Here is a 20189-nt window from a genome sequence, read left to right on the forward strand (position 1 = left end):
ACGATGGGCCCCGAGCCGGAGAATAAGTGGGCGAGGAGGAGGGTAAAAATTTAAATCTTTTCTATTTATTTCAAGAAGGGCCCAAGGAAAGGAGGACTTGGCCATTTCTTTGGAAAACAGGACAAACAGAAAATTTGGACCCGATTGTTTCATCCCATTGGTGTCGACATTTGGGTTTTCAAGGCACTTCCAGGAAGGAGGCCGGGGCGGGTGGCAGTGCATTTTGGTTTGTATTGTGGTCGTGGTGAGCGTGTGTGTTGGTTTCCAAACCCCTCTCTGTGGTGGTGAGGCTGGGAGTGAGGCCGGTGGCGAGGCAAGGCCGGGTCAGCCCGCCTCCGACGGCAGCAAGCAGCCGCGGGGTGGTCCCATCCCTCCAACCCCCGAGACTGCTTTGCCCTTCAGAGAAAAAGGGAAGAGACAAGGGCTGTGCAGCCCAGTGGCCTATGGGGTTGATCCTGCAGGGGAGGAAGGGAAGGGGCCCCAGGGGGGCTGGGGTGCCTGGGCAGGGGTTTTTCAGCAGCGGAAGGGACCTTGGTCACAGGCTTGCGAGAGCTGAGGCACCCGCCTTCTGTAGGGGAGGGGCCCACCCTTCTCCAGGGCCCGGCTGAGGCCCCCCCCCCCCCCGCCCCCAGCCTCCTCCCCAGACCACCGGGAACGGATCCCGCTCAAAACCAAAGGCCACGCAACAACCTTGACCGGCAAAGGGGTCTGCTGTGGGTGAGTCTTCAAAACATTCCCTCTGCAGTGTTCACGCCCGGGGTGCTCTCAGCGGACTTCTCCCCTTTGCCTCCTTTCACACCCTCCTGGGGACATCCGTAATGAGCGGGCGTCCGCTCCAGCCAGCTGGCTCTCCACGTTCACCCCCTGCAGCTCCCCAACCCTCCGCACCATCGCTCCCCCCTTCTCTCCCTTCCAGGAGACAAACCTCACGTGCAGGGCCATCCAGACCCCTCCCCACGGCTCTCAGCATCTCTGTGAGCTGCAAGGCACCAGGTCCCCGTCCAAAGAACCCCCCACCCACTGCAGCCTGGCGCCCGGCCCTGGACGCCGGGTGGGCATCTCACCGGGCACACTGGCTGCTGGCAGGTGGCGTGCTGGGTCGGGTAGAAAAAAGCTAAGGCTAGTGCCTGGCCGGCGTGGCTCCGTGGTTGAGCATCGACCTATGAACCAGGAAGGTCACGGTTCGATTCCCGGTCGGGGCACATGCCCAGGTTGCGGGCTCGATCCCCAGTGTGGGGCGTGCAGGAGGCAGCCAATCAATGATTCTCTTTCATCATTGATGTTTCTATCTCTCCCTCTCTTTCTCTCTGAAATCAATAAAAACATATTTTTAAAAAAGAAAAACTAAGGCTCGTTTCAGGGTTTTGTATCTTCCGCCGGGTAGCCAGAACTTTCGGAAACAGGACCAGCCAGAGGTGGGTGGTCGCTGGGACTCTGCAGGCATGTCCCCCACACAGGGCAGGTGTGCGGCGCCCGGGACCGCCGTCTCCAGGGAGACGAGCGTGTGGCAGCCGTCACTGTGGCTTTGTCAGCTCGCGCTGCCTTTGTTTTTCTCCATCTTGAGGAGAAAGCTCGGTTAGTTCCTCCAGGGGGTGGCGCAGGGTGTGGGAACTCTTGATGGGAGGGTCACACAGGTGGGACACCCAGTCCTCTGCCTGGGGCTCGGCTCAGAGCGGGGTGACCGAGCCAGCCAGGCTGCCTGCGAACGCCGCCCAGTGGCTGGGTTTCCCCGTCAGGCTCGCAGCTGATGACCGGTGGGTCCGAGGGAGAGCGGAGTGAGATGCTTCAGAGAGGAGGAGCCCTGAGAGGCCCCTCGCGTGCTAGGCTGCCAGGGGGCAGGTGCCAGATTGGGGGGAGGGGTTGCTAACACGCCTGGGCCCTTTGCGCGGAGCCTGAGGGGGCAGACGTCGGCGGGAGGACAAGGAAGCGAGAGGTGGGTTGGAGAAGAGATGATGGAGCAGCCGTGTGCCAGGCGCTGTGCTGGGCTCAGTGACCCGACACGGACGAGCTCAGGGGCCTGGCACCCTGCCCGAGCAGCCGTCCGCCCTGACAGCTGTAAAAGAGATTTAGGGGCGGTGACAGCGAAGACCTTCCTGCAAGGACTCCCGGGCTCAGCGTTTCCGGCTTTCAGGTGTGGGGGACGGCGAGGGTGGGTGCGCAAGGACAGGGCTCAGGGTGCCCTGCTCGCTCGGATGACTGCGGGGCCTCGGGCTGACTGCTAGGAAGTGGGGGTGAGCCCCCGCAGCATGCCCACTGCCCGCCCGGCACAAGCAGGGCACCGCGGTAGCACAAGGCCCCGGAAGGGTGGAGGGGGTGACCCCTGTCCAGCGGGAAGCAGGGCAGGAGCTGCCCCGGGGCTGAAGGTCTGCCCAGGGGAGAACAGGCCGCTTGGCCCCCGCGGCCTCGGGGGTCGGGGCGCGCCCGCAAATCCCATTTACGGTGGGAAAGCGGGCCTGACCGCAGCCATAATGGAACTTAGGAAACCAGAGACAGACACTGTGTTAAAAATGCAAAGGGAAAAGGAGAAGGTAGAGGGAGGAGGAATCCAGAGCCTGGGGACCTTTCTGTGAGTGTTTTTAAAGAAGCAAACGTGGATTTTCCAGGCAAGTACTTGGAACATTTCAAAAGAAATGGTAACTGCTTAAAAGGCAGAGTGAACGGTGCCCCAGGCAGCCGTCAACCTGGCTGGGATGGATGTACCCAGCCGGCAGCGCTGAGGGTGTTGAGTTAGGAAAACAGCCGGTGGGACGGTGCGGGGAGCTCGGCGTGGCAGGGGCCCTGGCAGTGCGAGCAGGTCCAGGAGGCAGCTGGGACCGGAGCCGAGGCTGGGAGGTGGCCCCAGGGGTGGGCCACCCTCTGAACCCCCTGCCCAGACTCCTGGATGGAGTGGTGATGTCTGTGCTGCCTCTCCCAGGGGACACCGAGGGTGGGAATTTCGTGGCCTCTCTTTTGTAGCACAGGCAGCTCTTTGAGGGGCTGGGGGACGGCCTTGGTCTGGGGTTTTCAGAGGACACCGGTCATTCGGAGCAGCACAGTCATCCTCTCCATGTCTCCCTTTCAGGGTCCTGGGGATGATAACATAAAGGGCGGGGGGACCAGGACCTTCTAGTCCAAGAACCAGGAAAATCCCTGCCATAGCCTCATCAAGTACTTGAATGCTCCCTGTGACGGAGAGCTCACTGCCTGACTCCTCTGCTAGGCCAATTTCTCTTCCCTGCCTTCCCTTTTCCCTTTACAGTTGGCCCCACGCCCCTTCCACTGACTGCAGGGAACGGATGGATCGGAGACACACCCATCCTGAAACAGAAAGAAGCAGAAAAGCTCATGGCTCCAGTCCTACTCTCTAAGTGACTGGCCTGGCCACTTCCCCTCACTTTGGACGGCTGCGGGCGGACAGAATCTGGAGGGCAGGGGGAGAGGCTCTGCTGGGGGCGGGGACAGCTTCTGAGTGACTGTTGTCAGGGCCGAGTAGCCCACCCTGTCTCAGAGCCAGAGCACAAGGCCCCGGACGGAGGCAGACTTGGTTTCTCCGAGGGCAATGCTTGAGCCCCAGCTTCATCAACCCCGGGCACGCCGAGCGCTCTGGCCTGGGTGGTGTCGGCCTTCCGCTCCCCCAGCAGCTGCAAAGAGGCAGCCCCTGAGCCCGGCTTGTCAAATCCCTGCTACACGCATGGTCACTGGGGGCAGGTTCATAAAACTCGAAAAATCCCCTTTTCCTTCACCTCCGAGGAGTTTAATCTTTCCTAATCAATTTAGCAGACTCGCTTGGTTGTAAATGGTAATGATTTGCATTTTTGAGCCTTTCATCCCTCCTCAGGAAAAAAGGATGCTCCTCGGCCTGCATTCTGGAAGGCTGTGAATTGCTTGTTAGCACTCAGCCTGGCAGCGATCCAGCGCCAGGTGTCTGTTGCCCATCACCTGCGCCGATTGAACGCAGGAGGGGACCTGGGCTCATGGGACGCCCACAGCTGACCCTGTCCACGTCCTGGCCCTGAGAGCTCGGTCTGGTCCTGGGGGGGACAGACTGCCGTGCACCCTGAGGCCCCTCCTTCCAGCAGGTGCCCCAGCCCCGTCGCTCCCTGTCTGCCGCATCCAATTTTCCTTGTATTTTTCATCAGCATCAGCCTCAGGTGCCCAGTCCTCCTCCCTGGTGCATTCAGCAGACGCAGGTGTCTGGAGTGGCGTGGGCTGGCTTTGGGACTCGTGCTGCTATTTTCTGGGGGGCAGGGCGCCCTCCCCTCGGACCCCAGCTCCCAGGGGGTGAGGAGGGAGGCTCGGATGCAGCCCCAGGCGCGCTGCCCAGCCCCGTCTCCAGGCTCCGATCAGCCTGCTCAGACCCACGGGCGTCCCTCACCTGGCTGTCCCTCCTCTCTGGTCCTCCGTCACCTGTATTGGACCAACTAGTTCCAGGATGCGCGGAGGGAGGTGGGCTCTGGAGCATCCAGCTTACTGGGTGCAGCCAGGCGCCACCTCAGCCCACCCCCACTTGACAGGGGGGAAACAGAAGCTGTGGATTTGCAAAGCACACTTTCCCCGTAGCTCTCTGGGGGCCCCCCAGCCCCTCCTCCCTCTCTGCCTGGCCTTGGGCTCCCCTTGTTGGGGCTGGTGGGCTTCCCTGGACCCGTCAAGGGAGGGAGGAGAGGCACAAGGCAGGCATGGCCTTCATTCAGGCTTTGGGTGGGGAAGCCTGGGCCCCCCAGCCACTGCCATCTTCCCAGCTGCTGTCACCTCCTCTGCCAGCATCACCCAGAGTGAGAAGCCACTGCCCCAGCTCCTGCCCCCGAGCCCAGCACCGCAGCCCTGGGCGGGCTCGCCCCCTGGTTAGCCACCGGCCTGTTACCATGGAGGCGGCCAGGAAGCCGGAGCCAATTTCAAGGAGAAGATGGAGGCTTCCTCAGGAGGCCACAGGAAGAGGGACGGAGAACAGGGAAGAAAAGGAGCTTTCGATGCACGTCATGTCTGTGGAGCCGAGTATGACTAATTAATAGGTTTTATTCTTAGTCATCTCTGAAGCATTCCATACATTGGGCCCAACGCCTGAGCTGAGCTTAGAGGCCTCATTCGCAAAATGCAAATGGCTCGCCTGGCCCTGCTGCCTCCTCTCCTTCCCTGCTCTCCTTCCTGGTTTTTTTTTTAAAGGGGAAATTTAAAGGAAAATTGCCATGTAATAGAAAAGAGAGTCCAATCACTACATCTAATTACCACGAAGGGTAAACCACTTAACCAACCAAAGAAATGTCGTGGGCTTTTTTTTTGCTTTAAACCTGCTTTAAATGCCACAAAATGCACTCGTCCCCGCCGAGGCCAGCAAGGTTGCCCTGGCTGGTTAGAGGCTGCCAGGGTCCGGCGGGCCACCCACCGAAGGCAGATTCTAGACAGAAGTGGTGGCCCAGGTCCCGGCTTGTCTTCACGGGCCCTGTGTCCTCACATGCGTCCAGGGGGGTGGGGCGGGGGCCCTGGGACATCCCCCCTCTCGTGGTTATGTGGCCAGCTGCGGGGGAGTTGGATCGGGAGGGAGTGGGGTTTCAGAGTGGACCTGGCTTTAGGCCCCTCCCTGGCTTGCGGGGACGTGAGGCAGCAGACATCCCGGTCCCGCTCTCAGACAGAACGCTGGGAAGATGTTGGGGTGCTTAGGGCAGAAAAGATGAGGGCGGGCCCCAGGGCGCTGGCTGGGCCAGGTCTCCACGAACTTCTGCGCCTACAGGGGTGGGACGATGCGCGGCGAGTCAGGCAGGGCCTGGGCTCTGAGCCCCCGTGTGAGCCCTGCCTGAGCGCTGGTCCTGCAAGAGCTGGAGTAGGAGAGGGACTCTGTCCTGGGGCTGGGCGGGGCCAGGCCTGCTTAATGCTCTGGGGGGAATGTTCCGCACAGGCTGGTTCGAGGCCTGCAAGGCCCCCCTCCCTTACACGCAGCCTCACGGACTGGGTCCCCTACTGCCCCCGGTGCCTTCCCAGCCTCGGAGGGATGACCTGACCTCCGCCTGGCCTGGGGAGAGGAGGAGGGAGGGCCTCGAGTGGGAGGGGGGACTGAGCACGTTGGCAGTGGGGGGCCTGGGGGCTGATAGTGGGGTGTCCAGGGACCAACTTTCCTGGGACACTGGCGGAAGGCAGGAGTGGTGCCTTGAGGGAGGGAACCTCACTTCAGAAACAGCAGAGACCACAGACGCCTGCCCTCCAGCCAGCGCCCCACTCCCGTGCGCGCACCCTCTCCTCCGGGCCACCCCCCGGCGCCCCTCTGCCCCTCCGCGCTGCCGGGAATGGGGACGAGCCTGTGTCTGGAGGCCCCACAGGCCAAAGGGAGGCCACCTTTATACACACGTGGAATTAAGGCTTGGAAAATCTCTCTCCTGACACTGAGAAAACAGGAAAAGGGAAAAAGGTTTGTTTTCGAATGCAGGGTGTCCCTGCCCCTCAGCCTGACCCTGGGGCTGGGGAGCGGGGAGCCCCACTTGGTGGGACCCTTCTGTCGGCCAGGCCACGGCGAGCCCGGCCGCGTCTCTCCTCCATCTCACGCGGGTCTCGTGTCCGTTCCTGCCCACCCCCTCCCCTGAAGGGCCAGCAGCACCTTTTCATGTCCATCGAGCTGTCAGCCCAGGCCCTGGGACCGCTGTTCAGTCTCGCCCTCCTGCCTCTGGCTTTTGTCAGAGCAGCTGAGGCCTTTTGAAAACGCCGCCACCAGCAGCTGGACCCCTTCTCATCCTCCCTGCCCTCCGGCCATCGCCGCTCCTCTGACACCGCTCTGCCCGGTGCAGGGCACATGGCATGCTGACGGAGGGCGACCTGTTCCCGAGAGCAGGGACGCAGAGCGAGCAGAACCCGGGCGCCCTCCGCTCTTCCGTCCGGGTTTGTGTAGTTATTTTGTCGTTTTCGTCTCACGGCTCGCCAGGCTGCACCGTCAGCTGATAAATGACGGCCACGCTGCTTCCAGGGGAGGCCATCAGCCTTAACTCTGGGAGGGCCCCGCTCACTGCCCTTTTGGGGGCCGGCTTGTTTCTCGGGAGACCTGGGCCTCCGCCTCTGGAACAGTCCAGCTGAGTGTTTTGCACTCAGGAGTCTCTCCCCGGGGGTTTTCTGAGAATCTTCATGTCTTTTTCTGGGTGTTGTTTGAGCAGCCATGGAAACCATTAAGTCTAATCAGCTGATGTAAAAGAACACACAGAACCCATCCCTGCACCAGCTACCTGTCCCAGGAGGAAGCAGAGCACAGAGAAGGAGTACTGAGGTGACTACATGTGTGTGTGGGGGGCGGGGGAGGGGGGGATGAAGATACTGGCAGTTAAAGGAAGTTTCTCTATAGCAGAAAGGAGCATGGCCCAGCTCTGGGCAACCTGAGATAGGATCAAACTGGAAGCATCCCTTGCCCAGGGTCCCCGCAGCCACCCGCCCAGAACAGACACGCCTCTGCCTTTAGGAACGGCATTGTCCCCCCACCCCACTCCGATCCCCAACACACCGTGTCTACTTACTCAATGATTGTTAGGGGAAAGCAACATGTTCATGACTCTATTGTCTCAAGAAATGGTACGAACCGACCCAAGAAGCGGGGTCAGGACCGTCTCCGCGGCTCTATCGACCCGTCCGAGTTCAGAGACGCACCTCGCGATGGTGGATAGACGCGATTCCAAGTGGCCGGGAAGGCCACAGCTTCCAGGGGGCTTCCACGGCGTGTGGTCCATGGAAGTGGAGAGGGTTCCGATAGGAAAAAGGGAGTTTAGTTTTTAATCGGTTACATCATTGTTCAAAGAACGCAGTAGAAGACGCGGTATTTCTGGAAATCTGCGAGGGAAATGGTAGGGGGAGAACCGGGGAGAGACTGAAGAAAAGCTCTTCCTCCCGCTCTCCTTGGTGAGAGGCCCGAGCCTCTCCCATCTCGTCGCTGCCGGGGAGCGGCTGGCAGCGAGCGCTGCGCGGGGGCGTCCGTGTCCCACGGCGGCTTCTCTCCGACGGTCCCCTCGTGACGGCCCTGAACAGGGCAGGAGGCGCGCACAGAGGCGGTACAGGTAGTATCTTTCCACTTCAGGGGAAAACGCCCTGACCCAACCCTTCCTGCAATATTATTTTTAGTCCTTCCCTCCCCAACTGGCATAATTTGGTATAAATTATGTCTTCAGCAACGTCAACCCACCCCCCTCCCATCTTCTGTCCTTAAAAAAACTTGTTTTCTCGGCTGTGTTCTAGAAAAGTGTCAGCCCTCCCCCAACGCTGCTTTTTGCTGGGAAAGTCGCCGTGGAGTTTCTTCTCCTTGCTGTGCCGGATGGCAGCAAGCGGGGCAAAGCCGCGGGGTCGCCGCGCCAGGAGGAGGTGGGAGCGGGGGCGGGCGGCCCGGCGGGCATCATGTGTAGGAATAGTCTACGTCGGGGATGCCGCCGCCACGGTAGCCCCGGGTGGTGCCGTAGCCGATGGTGTGCGTGCCCTTGCAGAGGCTGCTGCCGTTGGAGGGGAAGATGGTGTGGACCACGTACTCCTCTTTGGCGTGGTAAGGGTTAATGGGCAGCATCTGCAGCCCCGGGCCTCGGAGTTCCAGGATGGAGTTATCCTTCTTGGTCCCCGACTCCAGATAGCTGTCCTTTTTCTGGCTGCCTCGGTGGTAGGCCCGCTCCCGGGTCAGGAGGTCCCCGGCCCGGTTCACGTACCAGCAGATGGCCCCCAGGACCAGGAAGAGCAACACGAGGGCCACAGCGCCCCCAATGATGCCCGCCAGGGGCAGGCCGACCATGGGGTTGGCATTCTGCTCCTGGTTGAGTGTGGTGGTGGGGCCGTAGCTGTCGGCTGTCTCCGCCTTGGCGCACACGGGCGTCTCATCGGCCACGTAGGTGTTGCCCGTCTCCATGGTGACCATGCAGATGATGTAGGTGGACTTGGGCTCCAGGGCCGTCAGCAGGTACTCCGTCTTGTCCCCCTGCACCAGGGTCTCTGTGATGGAGCCCACGGCCGGGCTGTGGCCCAGGCGCAGCCAGCTGAGCCGGAAGGAGGAGGCAGGGAGCGTGGCCTTCCACGTGATACGGATGGAGTCCGCTGTCAGGGGCTTCACGTGGATGACCAGGGTCTTGGCGCCATCGCCCGTGGCCATGGGGTAGTCAAGGTTGGAGTCGGGAAGGCGCAGCCCCGGCCTCTTGGCCTTGAGGGTGAAGAGGGAGCCCTGGGGTGTGGTAGCAGAGGCGTGGTTGCTGGCGGTGGTCTTGGTGGCCGCATGGGCCGCGCCGCCTTGGGGCCCCGCCTCGAAGCACTCGTCCATCTCGCTGGTGATGTCTTTGATGGCCATGCCCCGGACCTTCTCGGGGCCCTGGCACATGAGGCCGCGCACATTGACCACGGCCGCCCGCGCCTTCACCCAGTCCCGCAGCCACATGAGGTTGCAGCCGCAGAACCAGGGGTTGTTGCGGAGCAGCAGCTGGGCCAGGTTCTCCAGGTCGTCGAACAGGCCGCGGGGCAGCGTGGTGAGGTTGTTGTTGGACAGGTCCAGGCGCTCCAGCTCGCGCATCTTGGCCAGCGTGTTGTAGGGGATGTGGCTGATGGCGTTGTCCTGCAGGTAGAGCTTCTGCAGGTGGGCGCTGGGCAGGTTGAGGGGCGGGGCGGCCAGCGAGTTGCGCACCAGCGAGAGCTCGGTGAGGTTCTGCAGGCGGCTGAAGGTGTCGTCGGCGATGCGCTGGTTGGCCAGCAGGTTGCCGTCGAGCACCAGGCGCCGCAGGCTGTGGAGGCCCTTGAAGGCGTGCAGCGGGATGGTGGAGATGCGGTTGTCGTCCAGCCGCAGCTCCTCCAGCGTGCGGGGCAGCCCCGAGGGGATGCTGCTCAGGTGGTTCCGGCTCAGGAAGAGCAGCTTGAGCTGCCTGCTGTCGGCGAAGGCGTCCTCCTCGATGCTGACGGTGGACACGGAGTTGTCGTCCAGGTGCAGCTTCTCCAGCAGCGGGATGCGGGCCAGCGAGTCCCTGGCGATGGCGCGCACGTTGTTGTCCTGCAGGTGCAGCTCCCGCAGGGAGCGGGGCAGGTTGACGGGGAACTCGTCCAGGGCGTTGTCGTACAGGTAGATGACCTGCACGCCGACCTTGGTCTTGAGGCCCTGGGGGATGCCGGCGTTGGTGATCTGGTTGTTCTGCAGGTAGAGGGTGGTGGCGTCGTCGGGGATGTCGGGGGGGATGGAGGTGAGCCCCCGGTCGTTGCAGTAGATGAAGCCGCTGTCGCAGCGGCACACGGAGGGGCAGGTGGTGCTGTCGATGACCTCCGTCAGGAAGGCGATGAGCCCGTAGCAGAGGAACAGCCAGTCGCGCAGGTCCATGGTGGCCGTGGTCATCACGACGGTGGCCGTCACCGTGGCAGCGGGAGTGGTGGTGGCGGAGGCAGTGGGGTGTGCCACCACCATGGTGGATGGCGGGGGGAACCGGGCCTCACCTGACTTGGGGCCTCGACACCTGCAAGGAGCACAAGACACGTGCGGTGAGAGGGCGTCGCCTCGCAGCGGCCACCCGCGTGCCACCAAGAGGCCGCTGCGGGCGGGGAGGTGGGGCAGAAATCCAGCCTGGAGGCACAGGCACCCGGGCCTCAGTGCCCAGGTTATGTCACAGGTGACCACTCAGGCTGAGGTGGACTCTGGCTAACTTCAAACCTCAGTGGGAGTGACACGTTGCCCGTGAATGAGACGGAGGCTGCCTGCCCTCCTGGATGGCGACCCTGAGCCTCCGGCGAGGCTCATCTAGCAACGGCCACCCCGCAGCTCCGCTTTCTTCCTTCAAGATTTCACACTGAACCAGTTTTCACGGCTAATGCCACGCGTGGCGGTCCATGTCGATGGGATGGATTTAGGGCGTGTTTTATGGATTCCGAGCCATTTCTCACTGGAGTGAGGAGCTCACATCTGGCTCAGGCCCAGGGTTTGCCGGGAGAGCTGGTTTCGGGGAGGCCTGCGAGCTCAAAGGGGGGGGGGGGGCGTGACCAGAACCTGCGGAAAAGGAGCTGCCAGCGCCGTCACTGCTGAGCGGTGGAGAGCGGGCGCTTCATTGTCTGGTGTTAAAACATGTCCTGTGTCACTCGTGCATTTTATAGACAGAGGAAGAAGGTGTCAACAGAACTGCTTTCTCGCGTATTTACAGAAATCTCTCTTCATCAGAGGCGCCCTCCCTAGCTCTGCGCTCTGTGGGAGATGACTCCACACCTTGTCCCCTTCCGAAAGCCACAAAACTTGAATGTGTATATATGTATATGTTTTTGTTACATTTAAAGAAATGAGACACAAAAGGAGGGAGAGATCCATGCTCTGAGGGAATTGCCTGGAGGTGTAATTTCAGTTTTCACAAATGGAAAAATTGCAGCATAGACCTTTTTCATTATTTTACTGTTCATAATGGTTTTTTAAAAAAAAGCAATTAAAGAGAAATTATCTTTCAACCTCAGTGGGGAAGGTATCTCCACGCGGCAGGCCAAGGCCTGCTGTATAAATCCCGGTTCACAAAGGCTTTTCAGGGGTGGGACAGTGGCCCCTCGGGCCTGCACCGAGGCCCCGGCCGGGGCAGCCCTGGTGTACAGAGCAGAATCCGGACACGCTCAGCGCGGAGCCAGTCGGGGCCTCACTCCACGCCCTAGCGGCCAAGTGTCTCCGTGTCTCAGCCCTGTCACACCCTCTTCCTTCTCTGTCTCTATACCAGGACTGCTCTTCTCCGTCTAGCAAACTGCTCCTCACCCTTCAGGACCAGGCTCAGATGCCCTCTCCTCTGCTGGGCTTCCTGATGCCAATAGAGCTTCCGTCTGCTTTGTCATCCATCCTTCTATCCACCCATCCACTCACTGAGCCATCCATCCGTCCATCCATCCATCCATCCGTCCGTCCATCCATCCGCCATCCCCACTCACTCATCTGTCTGTCCATCCCCCACTCACTCATCCATCCATGCATCTGGCCACCCAGTCACCCAACAGATGTCTGTTCAGTAGCTCATCCTCTAATGAAGACCTCGCCTAGAGCTTTAGGAATTATTAAGTCATTTAATCCTCCCAGCACCCAGGAGGTCAGAGCCCTTCTCATTCCCATCTCACAGATGAGATGTGAACTTAGTCACGCCCACTGGAGCAGTGGTAAGGGGGAGCCTCGGCCAGAATCTTGGTCACCAGGCCCAAAGCGCTGAGTGTCTGTGGACTGCGGGTCATGCTGTTTCGGTGACTATCGTGTTTTAATGTTGCAACCACATCTCGGGCGCGCGAGGGCCGGGGCCAGGGGCTGTGGTGGCCTGCCGTGGCCTGGCATCAGTGACCACCGAGTACAGAAGGGACTGAGAACGTGGGAGCACCTCCACCTGAGCCCCCCACATTCACACCATTTGCATTTACAGGGGCCTTGCCCAGCCTGCAGCTCCAAGGCTTCTGGAGAGATCTCAGGCTTCGCCCGCCGCTAATGCACTAACCCGCCCAGGGCCTGTCTGCAGCATGAAGCTTTGTCTACAGGGTCCCCCAGGGCAGGTCAAGGGCCAGCCCAGGACACCTGGCTGGAAGCAACTGAGGATCGGGGGGAAGGGTGCCGGGGGTCTGCACCTGGAACCAGAGGGGGAAGAGGGGGGCTGAGCCATGCCCAGCATCGGGGCCCGTGAAGCCAGCTCAGGCTCCCTCCACCAGCACCCACGGCCTGAGGGACCAAGGACTGCAGCCTCGGACCTCGGCCCCCAGCCCAGGCTACGGTCCTCACCCCACTCACACCCCACCCTCGGGAGGTGGAGGTGGTCTGTGCTTCCTGCAGGTTAGGCTGTCGTCTTTGTCTCCCTGACCAGGCTCCCCGGCCACTTCCCTCTCTCATCTCCCACCCAGAGCCTCGCACCATGCTCCCCAGCCCCTCCTGCCCTCAGCGGCATTGAGAGCCACCGCGTAAGATGTGGGCGGAGCCTGGGTATCCCAGGCTGCCCAACCTTATCTGACCACTGACTCCCCTACCTGTCCTCATACCCGGGACTGGGAAGGGCCCTGGCCCAGATCACAGGACGGATGGGCTCAGAGCAGGGAATGGTCCCATGGACCTAGGTAGGCCGACCTCCAGAGGACAAGAATGAGCCCAGGCAGCAGGGGGAGCCCTCGAGCCAGACCTCACCCACCTCCTTCACAGGCATATGTCTGTACCTTCACCCTGTCATACACACACGCGTCCTCCGGCCCATTTTACAGCCGCGTAGCTTGAGGCTCAGGGGGGAGGGGCCTACCCAGGGTCACAGCCAGCCCGGGTTTCTGGCTGCACATCTGTCCCTTACCCTGCACGGAGCCAAAACTTGAAGGTGATGGAGCCTGGAGGTCCTGTCCCAAGCTGCTTATGAGCAGACGGACAGGGCCAGGGCAGGTGCTGAGGACAGGAAGGTGCAGGCCCACCCAAGGCCACCCCCTCGGTCCCAGGGGTCAAGGCCAAGCCTGGGGGAGCCCCTGCCTGGGCCCCAGCAAATGGTCAGAGGACACCCCCCCGCCCTGGTCTGCCAAGGCTGCGTCCTGGCACGGGGATGCGGCGGCCCCTGCGCTCTGCTGTGCCAGGCCAGTGCCCTGAGCAGGGGGCAGGCTTGTTCAGGCCAAAGGCAAGGCCAGCCGCCGCCTTCTCTGGCGTGGAAGTCCGTTCCCGGTGCCCACTCAGCTCATGGCTGCAGACGGCAGCCTCCAGAGCCCCCGGCATCAATGACGGAGTGTAAATTGCATATTTCAGAGATGCCTGATGGATAACCAACCAGCATCTGGGAGGCAGGGACCCAAGGCCTCTCTGCTCCCCTATCCGTGGGCCTCATCCATCTTGGCTCAAGTCTCTTCTGCTAGCCCTTCCGCAAGGCCACCAACTCTGAGCCCCCTGGTTCTGGGAGAGTAGGGCGGGGCCTGGGCTGGGGGTGGGGGGAGCACGCCTTGCTGGAGAAGCCCATTAATTGCCCAGGTGCTAGGCAGCCTTTTTATTCCCTAGTTGTGCGTTGGATGGTTTATGTGGCCATGAAATTAAACCCGGTAAATCGCCTGTCTTTTACGGGGCCACTTGTCATCGCTGCACGGGTCCCACAGACTTCAGCATGGTGTGAGTTATGGCCTGCCAGCTCCATGACTGACAGCAGGATCCTTGATCTGCTGTTGGGGGGAGGGGAGGGAAGGAGTGAGGTGGCTCAGACTGGAGGTGTCCAGACCCCTATCAGCCGAGGGACACCGTTCTTGGCCTTTGCTACTAGCTCCTGCCATCTTCCAGGACAGAGAAACCTGGGTTTGAGTCCTGCCTCGGCCACCTCCAGGCTGTGTGACCCTGAGCAAGTTACTTGCCCTCTCTGAGCTTCAGTTCATCTATGAGTGTGGCCATTGAGGATGCATTAAGGTAATACGTGCAAAGGACCCCCTCATAAGGGCAGCCTGGATGTGACATATGCCTGAGGTTTCACAGCTGCTGTGATTCTCCCGCTGCCCCAGCCACGCTGGCCGAGGCTCTGTGTCAACTGCTTGTCTCTGTCCTCTGTTCCCCACCAGCCCCGTCTTCACTCCCCTGCCTGCTGAGCCTCCAGGTGCACTGGGAGCGCTGCTACCTGGAGGACTCCTCACCTTGTGCTTCCTCAGCCCCCCCGCCCCCCCTGCCCCCGGCTGGGTGGGAGCACTGGCCCTACATCCCGGCAGCAGCGCGGGCCCATCAGCACCAGTGAGGAATCTGAGAATTCCGGGAGGCGGTGACTCCAAGAAAGAGGTGTGTGAGGAGAGAGGACAGCAGGGCGCTGGGTTAGAACCTGGCCTCCCCAGTCCCCGGCGGCGTGACCGGCGGTGATGCCTCTCTGGGTCTCGGTCTCCTCATCTGTAACGTGCCGCTGAGGGAGGGCTGCGGGGAGTGCCCAGCACAGGCCTGGTGGTTTGGGAAGAAGAGCTGCCCCAACTGTCCCCAGGGAGGACCCCAAGGCCCTCCTATGGCCACTCAGGCCGGCTGCCCACTAGTCCTGGCTGAGCTTCAGAAGAGGGAAGGCAGACACAAGAGGGCCGGGAAGCGGAGGCGGGACAGAGGACACCCCTCGCCCCCCCTCCCAGGCCTTCCCTTCAGCAAGAAGAATTGTTGTGTTTTCCTAAACCTTGCCAGGCCCTCACCCACTGGCAGAGCAGGGCCCCAGGCAGGAGCGAGGTGTGCAGGGCAGACTGGGGACAGAAGCAGTTTCAGCCCCAGGAAGGGGGAGGCGGGGGGGATCCACCAAGGCAGGGTCCCCTCCATATCTGTGGTGGGTCCTCAGCAAATCTTTGTTTAAATAATGAGGGGCCCCACATTTTCTTCTTCACCAGCCCACACGACCTCCCCGGTTATAAGCCACAGGGAGGGAGGGAGGTCAAGAGGCAGAGGGGGGAGCAGCCTCTACCTCTCTGCCCAGGGAGGCCTGGGAGCTGCCCCCCTCCAGGACGCCCCTCCCCCGGGAAGGGCGGGAGGGGGCTGGATGCCACGGCCCTCAAGGCCCTTCTCACCCCACACTGCACAACTCCACGCCTGATCTGTCTACTGGTGCCATTGAGAACTTGTAATCCGTGGGGGGTGGGGGTGGGGATTCTTTTAAAGCCTGAAGTTAATTATTTTTCTAATTTCATGCTGCATGCATTATGCATCAGTAGTTATCACTGGCGGTAATTGCAGGCAGGTATGCAAATCCACTAAAAATGTACTCGTACCTCCAGCTCATCTCCCCTCGCAGGCCGCCTGGGCGGGGCCGGGGGCCGGGGTGTCCTGAACTTCAGAGAATGTAAATCGCTTTTAAAAATAAGACTTTAAAATTGGGTCTTAGGAGGTTAATTATATTGATAACAGTGTTCGATATGACACTGTCCGGGGCCAGGAGGGGGAGGGGGGGATGAAAGGAGACACGTGTAATTTTGTCTCTTTCTCTCCGGCGTCATTTAATAAGCGGTTCCACACCTGACACTTCCCCGTCAGTGTGCATTTTTAGTGAAGCTGCCTAGACTTAGGCTCAGTTCCTTTTAGGAAGGAAAAGGAGCGGCTGGGGAGTTTCAGAGGTAGGAGGGGGCCCCAGGGCCTTTATTCTGGGGGGCTGGGAGGAAGCAAGAGGGAGGGCAGCACCTGCAGGGCTGGGACAGCCCCAGCGAACAGGGCAGTGGTCCCCTGGGCCTGCCCTGCCGGCCTCCTCAGCAGCCGGGATCCTGGCAGCCAGGGGCCGAGAGAGGAGCGGGTGACCCGGGAAGACGAGGTCTGGCGATGCTGCCGACCATGTGGCGGAGGCTGGGAGCTGGGGAGAGGTGGGGCACCTTCACCATGCAGGCCCTGGTCCTGGTGAGAACCCCCCCCTCCCCAGTATGTAGGATAAGCTGACTGTGCAAACCCTGCCTCGAGAATGCAAACTCCTACCACGTTCTGTCTTATCCATGAGCCTCGCCCACAGCCTGGCCCGGGGGTGCCCATAAACATCTGTGAATGGATGAATGCATGGATGGATGGATGGATGGATGGATGAATGCATGGATGGATGGATGGATGGATGGATGAATGCATGGATGGATGGATGGATGGATGGATGGATGGATGGATGAATGAATTCGCCAAAAGGGAAGCCCTAGAATCTGAATCCCAGGACCCGGCCGTAGGAGAGAAGAGAGAGGCCGGCCCTCCGTCAGCCCCACCCAGGAGGTAACAGAGAGCCCGGGGCCTCCACCATGGGGCCCCGAGAGGCAGAGGGCCTGGTCTGAATTGTGCAGCACGTGGTGGGGAGGCCGACACAAGCCCAGGCCTTGGGCTCCATGTCCATTGCTCTCCCCTTCCCAGTGTCTTACCTGCCGCTCAGCTAGGGAGGCCCCACCCTGGGAGGGCGCAAACCCAAGGTAGACCCCTGCCGTCCCCACTCATCTCCTCTCATATGGGGTGACCAGCCTGGAACTGCCCAATTGCAGGTCCCCCTCCAGGCGTCAGAGGCCGGCCCCCCTTTCTTAGAGATGGCCCCTCCCTCCCACTCCCACAGATACGCACGGGGTGTTGGGGGAACCCTCTCTCAGGGCTGGGGAGGGAGAGGATCTCGCAGATCATCGGCTGTTTACAGAGGCCCAGGGAGGGGACGGACGGGCCCGGGGCAGAGAGAACTCTCCAGCCGCTGTGGACAGCCCTCTCTCTGCCCGCCTCCTCCGGCCTTGGCACCGCCTCTCAAGCCCTTTCCTGGGGGTGGGCACGGGAGGCGATGATGGACAGTGTCCGGCTGAAGCAGGGTCTCATGGGGGCTGCTTCCCCCCCCCCCCGGGGGTCAGCCCCTCTGGCCCGCTGGGGTCAGACCAGGTAGTGGCAGTAAATGGCCAGCCTGAGCGCCTGCTGCACCCCAGCCCTTCACAAACCCCGGCCACACCCTGTGGAGCCTGGGCCTCTAGTGCACAGAGGGCAGCGCACTCAGGGAGGGGCCTAAGGTCACGCCGCTCACACCTGGAAGGCCAGCTGCCAGCCCACGTCCGACGGCTCCCCAGCCCATTTTCGAGGCAGAGCCGGGCACGGAACAGGTTCTCCATAAATATTTGGGGTACAGGCCTGGGGGACCATAGCCAGCTGCCCCCTCCCGTCCTGGCCTCAGCCCCAGGGATGACGCCCCCCCCCCCAACCCCCTTGACGGGGCTGGGAGGAGAAGGGGGCCAAACATCAGGGAGGCAGTCGGGCAGGGGCCAAGCTCAGGCTCCAGCCAGCCCCGCTGCTGGGCTGGCACCTCCACAATAAATAACAGCAAATAGCCCATCCACAGGGCATCTTTCACGCTGGTGGCTAATAACACACTATTAATGCCCCCGCAGACGGCGTGCGCGCCACGCCGCGCTGACGAATGTCCCGGCCCGGAGCCGTCATAAATCAGCCCCTCTCCTGGGGAAGCACGCGGGGAAGTGTCATTTTCCATCTTGTTAATGAATTGGGGCTTCCCTGCCCTGCCCAGGGCGCCGCCTCCGCTCCAGGTTGCCAGGATTTGTGTCTGGGGAGGCTTGAGTCCTCCCTCTTGGCCTCTGGGGATGGGCAGACAGGACAGGACCCTGTCCCCCAGCTGGCCCAGCCCTGGCAGACCTTAGGGGTCCAGGCCTGGGGATCCCAGCCAGCTGCTCCCATCCATCTTCGCACTCACTGCCCTTCTGGGGCTGAGCCGGAAGCCGAGCAGGGGCTGCCCAAAGGCCAGCGGGAGCGGGGCCTTGGCTGGGTCCTCCTCGCCAGCACTGAAGCCACCAAAGTTCTGCTCCCCGCGGCCTCGCTGCTGCCCCCTCTGGGCAGAACTCAGAGGGGCTCAAAGCGAGACCCACCTCCAAGGACAGCCGGGCCCGGAAGGTGTGCAGCGGTGACTCCTGAGAGACCACTCCATTGCACCTTGGGCCCACCCACCCTGGGACAGAGCCCGCAGCACGGGGCCACCAGGTAGCAGGTGAGCCCTCCCCTGGCACGCAGAGTGGCCAGCGGCCTGCACTACGTGTGTGGGTGGCTGGGAGAGCTACAGAGCTGGGGAGCTCTGTGCCCCCCGTCTGACCCGGCCTGGGGAGGGGTGGGCCAGCTGTTTCTCTGTATGCCCTCCTTGGGCACCAGGAGCCCCAGGCCTGCCTGCACCAGTGGGGCCCTTCCCGTCCGCCTCACCTCCTTCGCTGAGCCGCTGGTCTGGCTGGGATGGCCGCTCTGGATGCCGCGCTTGGGTCCAGGTGGGCCTGGGCCACGCTCACATTCCGGCCTCAGCCCTGGCACTCGGGGTGCAGACCGCAGACCTGGGGCGCTGGGGGCCGCCCGGCGTGCAGGAGGCGGCCCTGTGCTGGACTCTTCTGGGCTCCTCCAGGTCAGGCAGGGCTGCGGGTCCAGAGCAGCATTCTGCACGGCCTGGGCCCTGGGCGCTGCGGGCCTCTCCCCGGCGGAGCCCCGACTCCCGTGCACGGCCTGCGGGTGTCCTGGGCCCCTGCGCCCCAGGCATGCCCTACGGCCCGGCGCCCATCGGGGCGGGCGGGCGGCCTCTCACTGCCTCTTTCAACTTGTGCTCTTTGTCTGCTGGCCACCACCTCCTCCAAAAGGCTTCTGCGTGGCTTTGACCCCCTTTTCTTTACCAAGGTCTTTTTTTATTTTTTAATCCCTTTAAGTCACTTGGCAGAATGGGTTCCCGTGCAGGGAGCGCTCTGCTGAGACAGAGACGAGAGGGAGCCACTCTCCAAAGACGCGGCGTTCCTGCCACTCGGGCTGCGTCTCCGTCTCCGGGGGCGGGCGGGAGTCCATTACCCGCGGAGGAGTTCAGATGCGCACGGCGGGCTGAGCTGTGACATGCGCCACCGGAGCTGTCAGGCCCCACCGGCCCCTCTTTGGGAAGATGCTTGGGGGCGGGGGCTCGGTCCTGCTTGGCTGCCCCTGTTTGCAGAGAGGTTTTCTCGAAGGGAGGCCGGGGCGGGGGTGAGGGATGGGTTATTCCTGCTTCACCTCCTGGCCTTGTCTGTCCAAATAGGAGTCCTCCTCACCCACTCCCTGCCTCCTCACCTGCCAAAAAACAAAGGAAGTGATTAAACCCTGGAATTAGGAGCCCCCCGGGGACAGGCTGCTGGGGCTGCGACCCCTCTCCTCCCATCCCTTGGCACCCTGTTCTTGAAGGCACTTTCCCATGAGCTGGGAGGGCCTGGGACCATTGTCCACCACCTCCCTTCTCTTCTCAAACCCAGTAACAAACAGTCCCTTCCCCAGAGCCCTGGCTCCCCTTTTTCCGGGGGAGGGGGCCACGGGAATGAGAGAAAGGAAGTCCTGAGAGCGCCTGAGGCTGCAGGGGCCCTGCCCCAGCCCAGAGCTCCGCTCCCCCAGCAGCTGGACCCCACTGGGCCCGTGGCCTCGGCTTCCAGAACAAGCGCTGCCGTCCCGCTGCCCTTCGCGAGCAGGAGCATCAGGGGACCAGGGAAGCTGCGTCCTGGCCTCCCTCCTGCGGCCACCGGCTCCCCAGGCTGGGGTCAGGGCTCCGCGCCCCACCTGCCCTTCCACAGTCCTGGGGGCAGGGCCGGCTGTTTGCAGGAATCCCAACAAACCCACTGCCTCTCACTGGCCTGGCGGAGGCCCCGCTGCCCCAGTGTCCCGACTCCCCCTGCAGGAGCCCCTCTTTGGAAAGTGCTTTCATTACACATCTGAGTGTCAGCTCTGGTTTGAAATAGGATCCAGATGGGCTCGGCTGCATCTGGGCACTTGGCTTTGTAGGGCTGAAGGTGGCGGGTTTGAGAAATGCTTATTGTCAGGGGCTGTTCCAAATAAAAACGAATTTTCAGGGCATGTGTTT

General features: G+C 61.9%; 2 protein-coding genes across 2 annotated transcripts in view; one reads left to right on the top strand and one right to left on the bottom strand.

The window, feature by feature from the left end:
• The window catches only part of MACROD1 (MACRO domain containing 1), a 42372-nt gene extending 30704 nt beyond the window's left edge, over positions 1-11668 (top strand). The window contains exon 4 of the mRNA XM_006106559.3: positions 11634-11668. Within this exon, the coding sequence (XP_006106621.1) occupies positions 11634-11653 (20 nt within the window). The 3' untranslated portion in view covers positions 11654-11668. The remainder of the gene's footprint in view (positions 1-11633) is intronic.
• Positions 7708-19409, bottom strand: FLRT1 (fibronectin leucine rich transmembrane protein 1). The gene is made up of 2 exons (XM_006106558.3): positions 18536-19409; positions 7708-10403 (listed from the first exon to the last, which is right to left on the bottom strand). Exon 2 carries the CDS (start codon positions 10352-10354, stop codon positions 8330-8332), a length of 2025 nt encoding a protein of 674 aa, XP_006106620.1. The 5' UTR covers positions 10355-10403; positions 18536-19409; the 3' UTR covers positions 7708-8329.
• Between the last annotated feature and the right edge of the window lie 780 nt (positions 19410-20189).

Source organism: Myotis lucifugus, unplaced genomic scaffold (genome assembly GCF_000147115.1).
Source record: "Myotis lucifugus unplaced genomic scaffold, Myoluc2.0 scaffold_845, whole genome shotgun sequence".
NCBI classification, from domain to species: Eukaryota; Metazoa; Chordata; class Mammalia; order Chiroptera; family Vespertilionidae; genus Myotis; species Myotis lucifugus.

Bases quoted from the DNA above. Each gene is read 5' to 3' on its own strand.
- FLRT1 (XM_006106558.3), bottom strand. From the start codon at position 10,354: ATGGTGGTGGCACACCCCACTGCCTCCGCCACCACCACTCCCGCTGCC.